This window comes from Metarhizium acridum (genome assembly GCF_019434415.1).
Source record: "Metarhizium acridum strain ARSEF 324 chromosome Unknown scaffold_141, whole genome shotgun sequence".
Taxonomy (NCBI): Eukaryota; Fungi; Ascomycota; class Sordariomycetes; order Hypocreales; family Clavicipitaceae; genus Metarhizium; species Metarhizium acridum.
In genome coordinates, this window is record NW_027094020.1 from 1,323,720 (window position 1) to 1,337,152 (window position 13,433).

A 13,433-nucleotide genomic window follows, 5' to 3' on the forward strand; every position below is an offset into this window, starting at 1 on the left:
CCCTCTTTAGGTACCTAGTAGGTGGGTTCTTCATCACTCCGGGTACTGTACCGCCTATGCTTCCGTAAGTGCCGTACGTACCCTACCTACAATACCCTAGCAACCTAAGGTAGGGGTTATGTGGTTATGTGGACGTGGATGGTCAATTAGTGATAGCCGCGCAGGTTAGAGCGTGTGATCGAGTGTATCACTGGTGTTGCTGGTGCCCAGAGCACTCGCTTAGGTACCTTCTAGGAACATTAGGTGCCTAGGATCCATGTAACTTTCGTGGTTGGATTCAATGTTTCCCCGTAGTTACCCCGCACCAGCCGTGCTTCCGCAGATCGGCTTGCTGCCGTTTGCGCATGTACTCCTCATTTGGACGAGCTGTGCTACCATTGTTGGGCATCGAACCGAAACAGTGGCCTGAGCAAGACTGATCATGACCGCCCCCCTGACATGCTTCCGTTAACAGCCCAACTCTTGTTACCCCTCCCCCAATGGCTTGTACGGTGTGCAAGGCTTCGGGAAAGGAGCAGGGGTTAATCAGCCAGCAAAACCACTGACCACTTGCACGCATATGTCAATAAAAGAGCCTTTGTGGCATTGTCCTTGGCGGGCGTCATCCTATTACAGGAGAACGAAATACACCAGACATGCAACATCCCACCCCCTAAAAGCAGCGAAGACTACAACTAGGTCACAGTATCCACAGGGCCCTGGATAGCAGCTGGTGACTTCAAGTGACATTAATAATAGTGAAGATTATGGCGTTTATGATGTAGCGTTTTGTAGCCTAGATTTTTATGGGTACTTATATTATCATATAAAATGTTAACCCCGCAGCTACATAATTGTAGTCTTCGCTGCTTTTAGGGGATGTAAACACCAGACTTATCAGGCTATGGGCAGATAAACGGGTAGATAGCGCGAGCACCAATGCTGTCGCTGGCTTTCCTTTTTTCGGGCAGGGGCCGCGCGGTGTTGCACCACTTACCTGACAGGTGGCAAGCCACAGGGCCGCTTATGCACAGGAATAGCGATCGGATGCAACTGTGCGAGGTCTAAAACCGCGTGACCTCCCTCTCTCTATCCGAGCACGACCTCAAGGTCCCCGACAAGTCCGGTTGAATGAAGCAGGAAGTATTCTTCTATGCTTCTATCCCTTCATTGTGAAGTGTCAACAGATTCCTTTTGGCTCTGACTGAAATACGAAATTAGCATACGTGCTCGAGGATGAATTCGGCAACGCCAGACCCTGCGGTGCTAGATGCGCTTCGTCAAATCCAGCACACACAAACACAGTTACTAACGGCTGTTGAGTCCCTCACCGAGAGGGTAAGTGCCGTGGAATCTGACCCAAATGGCTCATCTCATACAAAAATAAGCTCGGAAGTGCGAAGTGGAGGGGAATCAACCGGTCCTAATGCAGCAGCATCCGCCCTTCCCATCTCGAGTCCTCGGTCCCCATTCACATCCCGTATAGTTCTCACGTAAGTCGTGCTTTTATTGCAAAATTTCTCTCTTTCTATCATAACGCTAAGTCAATTGACGCCAGGACGTACCCAAAGCAGATTGGAATAAACCCCTTGCGAATGGATTGGGGCAATCCGGATCCGACCAAGCGAGGACCAGTTGTAGTTTCGAGATCTCCATCGACCATCCGGCGTCGCAATGGTCTGTGATTTTACCTAGCCCACAAAAATAATGACGAGCAGGTATTGACATGTACTTTGTCCTTTCTCATATAGCCATCGGAGGTTAGGCATTATCCCACACCAACCCCAGAGTATGTTCTAACAGTACACAGCACAGTAAGGATTACCCATGATGTTAATGTGCCACGGCAATAGCACTAATTTATACCCAGTGGAGGGTCCTATTCCATATATTATGCACTAGCTGTGGCCAGCAAAGAGCTTGATAGAGACCACAGGTGCGTGCTCTGCCTAATAGTAGAGATAGAAGATGACTTCTGACCGACACTTTTTGAAGGCCCGACTACACTAATACTGAACCCGCAACTCGTATCGGCCCCTTCCCGCAATGGGGAGATCCCCATAAGATTGTGGCCATGGACCCTTGGGGACACCTTACGCCATGGACATTCAAGAAAATCATGGAGGAAGAGCACGGTACTTGACACGGAAGTGGAGTTTCAGGATTTCCTAGCTGACTGGACACTAGTTGATCTACGACCAACAATTGCTATTACAAAAGCGCACATGAAAGTACGTCTGGCCTACATCTTTTTGGCATGAGAATACTGTCGTCCCGGCGGACTTCTAATACGCTTCATCTCACAGCTGCCTGAATTAGAGGAGAGTGTAAAAGCCGGGAGACTGTGAGATGACTAACCCAATTACAACAACACGGTACCATAACTGATTGTTTTGCAAGCGTGCCCGATGGCAAGGTATGCCTGAACAAGTTAGGCGAGCTTGCTGTGACAAAATTTGCTGTTGAACCTGTGAGTTGGCAGTCATTCGTGATCAGAACAGATTGAGCAAATCAGAATGTTCTTAACGAAACTTACAAACCCTAGGTTTGGTACCTTCCGGGTGTTGCGGAAAGGTTTGGAATTGGTAAGCGGTTCAGATGACTCCTTGATGAAATTTGCGACTCACACTGCCCAGATGAGGCTACCCTTCGTCGGTCACTTTTCGAACATACAGGCGGCAGCTATCCTGAGGTGCGACGCAACGCTCTTGTATACGCGATCGTGTGCTCACAATCACAGCTGATTACTCGCGGTGACATCAAAGTTTTTCTTCCACCCATTGGTAACCGCTTCATTCCAATTATTTCCAAGAGTCACAAGTGCTAACAATCTGAAGGCGGGCTGACCGTTTATTGCTTCGGAGATCCAGAGAAGATGTCGGACGAAAATGTTCGATTGTCTCTTCGCATTCATGATGAGGTGGGACAATTACAGCTCAACAATTTCCCGCTTCATACTGACATTGTTAGTGCAATGGGAGCGACGTATTTGGATCTGATATCTGCACATGCCGTCCGTATCTTATTTTCGGTATCGAGGAAGCTGTCAAAGAGGCACAGAATGGTGGGAGTGGGGTGGTAATTTACTTCAGAAAGGAGGGCAGAGCATTAGGCGAAGTAACCAAGGTATGTCCAGGAGACGCTCACCGATATCTATTGTTACTATGTTGTGATATGCCGTTGTTCTTTACTTGGCCTTTACCTAACAGTCATATCAGTATCGTGAGTCTAGCCCAGATTCGAACCGGGTCCCTCATGCTATGACGCTATTCGTACAAGGTACATTAACTAGTTTGTAAGTGGTCTACAATGCTCGGAAACGAGGCGAGGACCGAGCTTCAGATTATTTTATGAGGACAGAAAACATTGCCGGCGTCAAAGACATGCGCTTTCAGGCTCTTATGCCCGACATTTTGCACTGGCTAGGCATTCAGAAGATCGACAGAATGCTGAGCATGAGCAAGTAAGCTTTTTGCGCCAAGCCTGCAGCTGGCACGTAGTATTGAAATTGCTAAATATTTACAGCATGAAACATGATGCTATCGTTAGCCAGGGGTGAGCGAAAGCCCGCCATGGTCGAGGACCACAATTAGAACCCATCCCAAAAGCTTACCCCAACTAGCATTCCAATCTTAGAAAGAGTCGAGCTGCCAGAAGAGTTGATTCCCGCCGATTCCAGAGTTGAAATTGACGCAAAAATAACTGCTGGTGAGTAGCTTAGTCAACGCGCGAAGTAGTCAATTTGAGCTAACTATTGTTGTCAGGCTATTTTACTGCTGGTAAACGCCTCACTGCTGATGAGCTTCAATCAGTGCAGGGGAGGATGTGGGAAGAGTAAGTTGTCCCCCCCCTTTTCTTTTAGGCTTGCAAGGGCTTTGCTCATGGGCCTACAGTATCGATCACTGAGGAGGGAAGAAATGCTTCATCTTTTAAACGCTAAATAGCTAGTCGATCACTATTACAAACCTCAACACAATATTGCTTGTGCCGACACAGATGCTTCCGTGCCTCGTGAGCCCTAAAATAAATGTGCCTCGTAGACAATGATGCCTGACTCAAAAATACTTTCTACCTTCTATCCAACGCTGCCAGTGGGCGATACACACTATACTACTTGACCCGCAATTTACTGTACAGCATGCGTGTTGTCAATCCAGACGTGTTCCCTCCAACGTGTTCAGCTGTCCGTGGACAAAGATCGAAACTCCTCTTGGGTAGGATTGACTATCTTGATAAGTAGCCACATTGACACCTAACTGAGGACCCGCCTGTCAGCTGACGATCATATTGATACCCAACATCGAAATCCCGGCCGAGCTTGAAGAGTTGACCAGAATATCATTGTCGGGTCGCCGGTATAGAAGCTTGGAAATTAAAGCTTAATAATTCGAAGCAAGTTGAATTTCGATTAAGAAATGCACTTTCAACGTGTTCTACATCTTGACAGCAAGCATCTAACACCATGGCATCACAACATGAAAGTGCCGCCGCTGGGCACCTGAGAACATACCAAAAGGTCGAGGAAGCTCCCCCTCGAAGGCCGCGATTACTCAGATGCGATGCCTCAAAGCCTTGTATAAGTACGCAAAGCGCAAGCCGACATGCTCTCGTAAGCCCTGCCTCGCCAACTGCGGTGTATCTGCTTAATAAGATGGGCGGTTATTGTCTAAACCAAAGCGATACCAAAGTGGTTGGTGAAGGCTTAATAATGAAGCACAACGGTCATAGCGTACCCTACGATGAACAGAGTAGCTCAGACGGCTCAATCAATTACCAGATAGCATGTGATTCAGATTCTACTCCAACAGGTCGGTCCTCAGCTCGGTATAAACAAGTATCATCATCAGCAATTGTCTAACTAGTCACCCTTAGACGCCTATTTTAGCTTTCCGAGTTTCGACAACTGGACATCGACAGAGCCAAGCCGTTCCTTCATAATGCAGTCTTAACTGACAGTAAGCACGGAGACGACGGTGGACGGCGAGGGAATCCTTCCAAGCGCCGATGGGGAGAGGGTTCATTGGGCATGCATTTGCATTTGCATTTGCAAAGCATATGGTGGACAACTATTAGGACTATCGCTGTAACGGTCAGAGTTGGCCATGCTGTTGAGAGTACTGACAAAATACTCGGAGCTCGGTGGGCAGTTGGCCGTTTCCCTGAAATTCAACTGAAATACAGAGTCGAAGAATGAGACGGCAGTATGTAGCATCATTGAGAATCATGAAATTCGTGTTAGTCACATTTCTGCACTCTTCCTGAGATTGCCCTCGCAGTTGGCATAGAGATGATATTTGACAGTCAGGGCAAGTTTGGTCAAACGAAGACACGGAACTGAAACCCGAACTTACGTCCAGTACTCCGGTACATACGTACCTACCTACTTAGTAGGTACTTAAGTGTACTACGCGCGCGGCCCCTATTTCTGGTGACAGCATAACTATTACAAGACAGGTCCTAAATTGTCACTAACTAGTAGAAGTTTCATGTATTGAGTGAAAAATTCTGTTTAGCTGTCTTGTGATAAATGATAGCCAGAGGACAGTCACCAGAAAACCCCTTGCCGCGCTATAGGTAGCACCGGTAGTTACTCTGTAAAGAAGTGGGCCACAACGAAAGCCCAAGAATTGTCAAAATTTTCCTAAGCCTGTGGGGAAGGAGGATCTTTGGGGGCTGTGTCGCACGTGACAGTCTCCTCGGGCTTTTGGGTAATGGATCCGGACAAAAGTCACTCCGTGAGACTTTGCTGGTTCGCTTAGACCTAGTTGGTGCACACAACAATTGAAATTATTCTCGCCCCTCCACCAATCCCTTCAGCATCATCGGATTCTCCAGCTGTTCACATATCGGCCAGCAATCATGGCGGTTGGAAAGTGAGCATCCCCCGTTCGCGACTACCTATAACTGTAATTTCTAATGAATTGTAGGAACAAGAGACTCTCCAAGGGCAAGAAAGGTCTCAAGAAGAAGACCGTCGACCCATTCTCCCGCAAGGACTGGTACTCGATCAAGGTGGGCTCAAACCTACCGCAACAATTTACAGGCATTTCGCTAAACCTTTCTTTTTTCAGGCGCCCAGCTCCTTCAGCGTTCGAGAGTGAGTTTAATATTTTGTTTAGCGATCCCAGAAAGCGTGCATGGGTTAAAACGGGGCTGACAACAAAAAATAGTGTCGGCAAGACCCTCGTGAACCGCACGACTGGTCTTAAGAACGCAAATGATGCTTTGAAGGGCCGTATCGTCGAGGTTTCCTTGGCCGATCTACAGAAGGACGAAGAGCATTCTTTCCGCAAAGTTCGCCTTCGAGTGGATGAGGTTCAAGGGAAGAATTGCCTGACCAACTTCCATGGGTTGGATTTCACCTCCGACAAGCTCCGATCTCTTGTTCGCAAGTGGCAGACTCTTATTGAGGCCAATGTCACCGTCAAGACGACCGATGACTATCTCATCCGCCTCTTTGCAATCGGTTTCACTAAGCGACGCCCTAACCAGATCAAGAAGACTACCTACGCCGCATCTTCGCAGATCCGCGCCATCCGACGCAAGATGACTGATATCATTCAGCGCGAAGCTTCCAGCTGCACCCTTACTCAGTTGACATCAAAGCTAATCCCCGAGGTTATTGGTCGCGAAATTGAGAAGTCCACCATTGGCATCTATCCCCTGCAAAACGTGCGTAAAGAGATATTCAAGCCGTCACTTGCTTGCACGTAACTAACAAGAGCAATCTAGGTGCACATTCGCAAGGTGAAGCTTCTGAAGGCCCCCAAGTTTGACCTGGGTGCGTTGATGGCTCTTCACGGAGAGTCGGGGACGGATGATCAGGGCCAGAAGGTTGAGCGAGAGTTCAAGGAACGAGTTTTGGCTGAGGTTTAAGAGTTGTTACATGCAAGTGCGAGACTAGAGGGGTTCTCACTGGTGATGTACTCATCTCTGGCATTATTTCGGTCATTGTGGCTAGCATCAACGGCGCGGTTGGAGAACGGTAATTCTCCGTAAATGGTACAAAAAGGCTCTGTTACTACTCTATGAAATCTGCGGTCTATTCTATTTTCTGTGATGCATGTTGTGGTTGTGTGTGTCTATATTGACCATGCCGTCAACTCCAGATTGGTCTTATATTGGCCTAGAAATAGGTGTGGTGAAGCTGTTTGCGGACTGGAGAGGCAAATGGTCCCCCAATATCAAACTTGGTACCAGGAAGCTGGCCAGGCATTGATCAGGTCGCGAGGCTTGTTAAGATTTCAGCCGGAGTACGGAGTTCATCCTGTAGAAAATTATGATGATAGCCTTCGCTGTGAGTGCCCAACTCCACGCTCGACTTAGAACGGACCTATTTCAGCTAGCAAATAACACGAGAATCTTTCAATCTAAATCCTCTTGCAGGAATGAAACGACGGCTGTTTGGAGAATTAGACTATATGCTTGTTAAGTGAGCAGATTTACGTTCTCACCTTGCCGAAATGCTTCGGGTTGTTCAGATATTAGCCAGTGACCTGCATCGATGTCTACGAGACGGAAACGAGGAAAGAATTCTCCGATCGCGGGCAGCACATCATCCGCGACATAGCGACTCTTCGTTCCTCGGATAAAAAGAGCCGGTTTTTTGAACCTCCGTTCCTGTGTATTCTTGTAGGGAAAGTCCCCTAGATTGGCAAGCGATCTCCCTAGAATATCCAAAGGAATACGAAACTGCTGCACATTCTCTCCGGGGACCCTGTACAGATTCCCAAGAAGAAATTGTCGGATGGGCACAGACTGTCACTGCGTTAGCCCGAGAAACGTACTTGGTAGAGGGGTGTATGCGATAGGGATGGTACCTCTTCGAAATTCTGTAAAATTGCGTCGGCCTCGGCTTGGCGAGAAATTTTGGCACCTTGAATCATCTTCATTCCCCTGATGTATTTGGCGAAGTCACCATTCAATGCAACATCAACAGGGGCATTGTCAACTGCCACCACATTTGCTACCATTTCCGGAGAGCGAAGAGCAAGCGTCATGGCCGTCTTTGCACCCCTGAATCATCAGACTCTCGTTAGAGAACTCAATTCGCTGGCCAATCAATTGATAGATTGTATGTATAAAACGTACATTGAATGGCCGATAATACTAACGTCAGTAAGCATTTTGTCCTTGATAAATGACGAGACATCTTCTGCCATCGAGAGGTAATCATGCCGCTGATTATGCGGAGATTCCCCATGATTTCTCAGGTCCTAGTGATTGAATAGGTGTTTAGCACGCGAACGACCATCTTGCATACCGAATGATGAGCACCGAGACTAACCAATGCATATACGTATCTGCCCAAATCGCGAGCGATTGCTCTGAAAGGAAAATTTAGCATTTTACACTCTGCTGGTGTGAAACTTGAAAAGCTTACTTGCTGATTCCTCTGTTGTTCTTCTTAGAACCAAAAAGTCCATGCAGGAAGAGTATGGGCGAGGTTGTTTCATTTACTTTTGGCTTTGGCGGTTCGTGTAAGTCGAACGCCAAAGGTCGTACAACTTCGGGTTGAGAATTATGGCAATAGTGTCTGCTCAGTTGCCATGCAGCCCGAATCATCGCTACATTATAGCAGTTAAGATAGGCTCTAGAAGCGATTGATATTAACATAGTGATGCTTGCGAGCAGCGAAAAAAAATTACAAAGGCCTGCAATGGTACACAGAAAAAAATCCAGCTTGCAAAGTCGCTTTTGGGGCGAAAGATCTGTTGTCACGAGTCTTGATAAGTCACCAGTGTGGGTCCCAAAAATATGGCTGGGATGCTTCCCTTTCTTGTCCGTTAATGACCTTTAAAGGGATGGCTATAAAGCATTATAGATGCAAAAACCTTTTCAGTGACGCAATTTAAATACCAGGTAATTTTATAGAACTTTCTGGGACAAATTCAAGCAAAATATATGTATGCTTGCCATGGCACCATTTAGCGGCTAGCGCCCTGGAGTCTGAAAGGACAGTTCGACAGGCCCTGCCAATAACCAAAGATAACAATCACACATGTGGGGCTGCCAGCTGTCCACATTTCAACCGACCTCCTCTTCCCATCGAGATCTTGTCAACAAACTTTCCTGTGTTTTGAAAACTGAGGATTTCATGACGGTTGATGTCAGTTTCTGAACTGAACCCAAACTCTAGCTCACCTCGTCCTCCATTCCGAGATCAAGTACTTCCCCCCTCGAACGCTGCCCCCCCGACCTTCGCCCACTCGATTCAAGGATAAGATGGATTACGAGGCGCTCAAAGAGCAATGGAGCGAGGTGGAAGAGCGTGATGGTGTGCGCTTAAGTTGGAACGTTTTCCCCAGCTCGCGTATGGTTAGTGGCGAAATACTCCTATGATGCCATTTTGTACTGCTAATGCAGTTGTAGGAAGCTTCGAGGCTCGTGGTTCCCATTGGAGCTCTTTACACGCCTTTGAAAGAGAAGCCCGACACGCCTCTGCTCCAATTTGAGCCAGTGACTTGCAAGCAACCTTGCCGCTCTGTTCTCAACCCGTTCTGGTGCGTTCCACATCTACTTGTCTCTCCGTGCCACAATGTCACAAACCAGAGTAATATGACGGAGAACCGACATCCCTCAGGCAAGTTGTACTCGAAAGCCTCTAACCCTTTCGGTAGCCAAGTTGATGTCCGGGCCAGAGTTTGGATATGTCCCTTCTGCCTCTCGAGAAACCAGTTGCCTCCGCATTATAAAGACATCACTGCCAACGCCATTCCGCCGGAATTGCACCCGGCCAATACTACCATTGAGTATCGCTTGTCGCGGCCAGCTCCTGCTCCACCGATTTTTCTATACGTGGTCGACCTTTGCCAGGAAGAAGATGGCTTAACCTCATTAAAGGAGTCTCTTGTCATGAGCTTGAGCCTTTTGCCCGAAAATTCCCTTGTTGGCCTCATCACGTTTGGCACCATGGTATGGTACAATGAAACACAAGTGTGTGTGTCAACTCATGGCTGATGACAAGAATCTAGGCTCAGGTACATGAAATTGGATATGAAGGTTGCGCCAAGTCTTATGTGTTCCGAGGTAGCAAGGATTACAGTGCAAAGCAGGTCCAGGAGATGCTGGGACTGTCCTCTTCTGTGATTCGTCCTGGTAGCCACGCCCAGCCTGGACGCCCTGCGCCAATGGGCCCTGCCTCGAGGTTTCTTCTCCCAGTTCAACAGGCTGAATTTTCGCTCACAAAGGCTCTGGAATCCCTCCAGAAAGACCCTTGGCCTACTGCCAATGACCGGCGAAGTCTTAGATGCACAGGTGTGGCCTTGAGCGTTGCCATCGGCCTAATGGAATCTTCATTCCAAAATGCCGGCGGCCGCATAATGTTGTTTGCCGGTGGACCTGCAACCGAAGGGCCTGGAATGGTAGTAGGGCCTGAGCTTCGCGAACCTATCAGATCACATCACGATATTGATCGTGATAATGTGAAATACTACAAGAAGGCCTTGAAGGTAAGTTCTCAAGATTATCGCCCAGCAAACATGTCACTAACCATACTCTTTCGATGTAGTTTTACGATAACCTGGCGAAGCGGACGGCCCATAATGGCCACATTATTGACATATTTGCAGGCTGTCTCGATCAGGTTGGCCTTCTAGAAATGAAGGGCCTGTGCAACTCTACAGGCGGCCATATGATTCTCACGGACAGTTTCACATCATCGATGTTTAAGCAATCGTTTGTTCGCATATTCGAAAAGGACGGGGATGACAATCTTTTGATGGGCTTCAATGCAGTCCTGGAAGTGCTCACTACGAAGGAGTTGAAAGTTACTGGCCTGATTGGGCATGCTGTGTCACTAAACAAGAAGTCCGTGTCGGTGGGTGAAACGGAATGTGGCATTGGCAATACATGTTCGTGGAAGATGTGCGGGATCGATCCACAGGCGAGCTACGGCATATATTTTGAAGTTGCAAGCCAAGGCCCAGCGACCCACCAACAAGCGCCGCAGAAAGGCATGATGCAATTCTTAACTTACTACCAACATTCTTCTGGACAGTTTCATCTTCGTGTTACCACTGTTGCACGGAACTTGAGCGGCCCTGCTGGAGATCCCGCAATTGCTCAATCATTTGACCAAGAAGCCGCTGCCGTACTCATGTCTCGAATTGCGGTCTTTAAGTCAGAAGTTGATGATGGGCCAGACGTGCTCCGATGGGTAGACAGAATGCTCATTCGTCTTTGTTCGAGGTTTGCTGATTACCGGAAGGATGACCCTTCGTCTTTTAGACTGGAGAAGAACTTCACTCTGTATCCACAGTTTATGTTTCATCTCCGAAGGAGCCAGTTCTTGCAAGTCTTCAACAATTCGCCGGATGAGACTGCGTTTGACCGGCATGTCTTGAACCACGAAGATGTGGGCAACTCTCTCATCATGATCCAGCCGACACTGGACTCATATACTTTTGACCAGGAAGGTGGACAGCCTGTTTTACTTGACTCTGCCTCAATCCAGCCGACGCATATTCTGCTTCTAGACACATTTTTCCATATCCTCATCTTCCATGGAGAGACCATCGCGGAGTGGCGAAAAGCGGGCTACCAAGATCAAGAAGGCTACGAAAACTTTGCCGCACTGTTAGAGCAACCAAAGGAAGATGCCAGGGTAAGTTGTATGGGGGAAAAAAAATAACCAAATGATGCTAAATCAGTTTCAGGACCTAATCACTGATCGGTTTCCCTTGCCTCGGTTCGTCGTTTGCGATGCGGGTGGTTCACAGGCACGATTCCTGTTGTCCAAGTTGAACCCCTCGACAACCCACACAACGGGGCCATATGGGGGCGGCGGAACCGCTTCGGCTCAAACTATCTTCACTGACGATGTATCCTTGCAGACGTTTATGGATCACCTTATGAAGTAAGTGATCGGAGCCCCAATATCATTGTTTAGTCAGGTGACAACTAACCTCTTGTAAAAGGCTTGCGGTTAGTGGCACCAGTTAGCATAACGTGTCTTGGCAATGCGACATTTTGGCTCGCGTTCTTTTGCTACAGCTAGCTGGGGTAGAAGTCTTTTGGGGTAATAAGCTTGCCAATATACGTACGTACCTAGGTAGGTAATAACATGTAATTTCAGAGGGAAGTTAGCGGTAGTGGATTCACAAGGGCACAGGGATACCATAACCTACCTAGTACCTACGCGCGCGGTCCCTGGTTCTGGTGACAGTACAGCTATCATGAGACGGGTCCTAAATTATCGCAAGCTGTTGAAAGTTTAACATATTAAACAAAGATTCTAACGAGCTGTCTTATCATAGTTAAGAGGTTAGTAATGGGCATTAAAATACCCCTTATGCCTCCTAGGTATCTAGTATTGCCTGGGGACTCTCCCAGTGGCTAGTGACCGATATGATTATGTAATTACATTGTCGATATGCTAGCATCTCGTTGCCAGATAATTCAGCTAGCCAAAAGCCTCACCTGAGGTGTTAGTGAATCCGAGCCTGACTAAGGTGGGGCGGGCAGATTACGGAGTACTTTCGCGAGGTGCAGTTAGGGCAGACCAGTGGGGCACACATAATTTTCAAGGGCCTCTTGTGAAATTTGTGGTTAACTTTTTCTTTCCATCATCACTTAACACATACGGCACGCAAACCACGAGCCTCTGCCAATTCCGATCAGTCAATATGCGTAAGTCGCAATTGATGAAGTGATACCATTTCGACGCAGGTACTAACAGTTCGACAGCTCCCAAATTCGACCCCAACGAGATCAAGATCATGTTCGTGGTGCTTCAGGCGACACTTCGAAGAAAACGTAGACTGACATGCTTCACTTAGCCACCTCCGTGCCACTGGCGGCGAGGTGGGTGCTTCATCTGCTTTAGCTCCCAAGATTGGTCCTCTGGGTTTGTCCCCAAAGAAAGTCGGAGAAGACATCGCTAAGGCTACCGGAGATTGGGTAACTTTCCTTCCTACGTTGTAAAGCATCAACCCAGGCAGATTACTAACCCCAATGTTAGAAAGGCTTGCGCGTGACTGTCAAGCTTACCATTCAGAACCGTCAGGCTGCCGTGTCTGTCGTTCCTACCGCTTCGTCCCTAATCATTAGGGCTCTGAAGGAGCCTCCTCGCGACCGAAAGAAGGAGAAAAACATCAAGCATAACAAGTCGGTCAGCCTCGATGAAATCATTGAAATTGCCCGCACTATGCGATACAAGTCTTTCGCTAAGGAGCTCAAGGGTACAGTCAAAGAGATCTTGGGAACCGCCTACAGCGTTGGTTGCCAGGTTGACGGCAAGGCTCCCAAGGTCATCATCGAGGCTATCGACAATGGCGATATTGACAGTATGTCTCACCACCATCTCTCTGAGCTCTTTACCCGTGGTGTTCAAACTCGCCAGTATGAGATTGCTAACTGCTCAATCTAGTTCCCGCGGAGTAGATGTTCGTCGGAAAAAAAAAAACCAAAACACTCGTCTAAGCAAGCTATGTCGGCAATGAGCTCAATGTGTA

The 13,433-nt window shown here is 47.8% G+C and overlaps 4 protein-coding genes across 5 annotated transcripts; 3 read left to right on the forward strand and 1 right to left on the reverse strand.

Moving 5' to 3' along the window:
• Positions 1-1,705: 1,705 nt before the first annotated feature.
• URC1 (putative GTP cyclohydrolase) lies at positions 1,706-3,885 on the forward strand (the record flags this gene model as incomplete). The annotated part of the gene is made up of 18 exons (XM_066119556.1): positions 1,706-1,739; positions 1,790-1,793; positions 1,850-1,915; positions 1,975-2,114; positions 2,167-2,210; positions 2,286-2,323; positions 2,380-2,449; positions 2,525-2,564; positions 2,616-2,671; positions 2,720-2,762; positions 2,817-2,899; positions 2,950-3,105; positions 3,198-3,201; positions 3,280-3,442; positions 3,505-3,534; positions 3,602-3,687; positions 3,744-3,813; positions 3,873-3,885. 18 exons carry the CDS (start codon positions 1,706-1,708, stop codon positions 3,883-3,885), a joined length of 1,140 nt encoding a protein of 379 aa, XP_065975351.1.
• Positions 3,886-5,838: 1,953 nt separating this feature from the next.
• Positions 5,839-6,998, forward strand: RPS1_1 (ribosomal 40S subunit protein S1B; the record flags this gene model as incomplete). The annotated part of the gene is made up of 5 exons (XM_066119557.1): positions 5,839-5,852; positions 5,907-5,991; positions 6,051-6,076; positions 6,150-6,651; positions 6,712-6,998. 5 exons carry the CDS (start codon positions 5,839-5,841, stop codon positions 6,853-6,855), a joined length of 771 nt encoding a protein of 256 aa, XP_065975352.1. The 3' UTR covers positions 6,856-6,998.
• Positions 6,999-8,752, reverse strand: J3458_009067 (uncharacterized protein). 2 transcript variants are annotated; one of them, XM_066119558.1, is made up of 6 exons: positions 8,363-8,752; positions 8,267-8,306; positions 8,071-8,195; positions 7,800-7,995; positions 7,434-7,737; positions 6,999-7,379 (listed from the first exon to the last, which is right to left on the reverse strand). In XM_066119558.1, exons 1-6 carry the CDS (start codon positions 8,593-8,595, stop codon positions 7,345-7,347), a joined length of 933 nt encoding a protein of 310 aa, XP_065975353.1. In that variant the 5' UTR covers positions 8,596-8,752; the 3' UTR covers positions 6,999-7,344. The 2 variants fall into 2 exon arrangements, with proteins under 2 accessions (XP_065975353.1, XP_065975354.1); XM_066119559.1 differs by having other exon boundaries at positions 8,071-8,306.
• Positions 8,753-8,889: 137 nt separating this feature from the next.
• SEC23_1 (GTPase-activating protein S23) lies at positions 8,890-12,124 on the forward strand. Its single transcript, XM_066119560.1, has 6 exons — positions 8,890-9,297; positions 9,352-9,482; positions 9,600-9,894; positions 9,954-10,430; positions 10,490-11,836; positions 11,898-12,124. The coding sequence occupies exons 1-5, from the start codon at positions 9,205-9,207 to the stop codon at positions 11,609-11,611; spliced, it is 2,118 nt and encodes a 705-aa protein (XP_065975355.1). The 5' UTR covers positions 8,890-9,204; the 3' UTR covers positions 11,612-11,836; positions 11,898-12,124.
• The last annotated feature ends 1,309 nt before the right edge of the window (positions 12,125-13,433 follow it).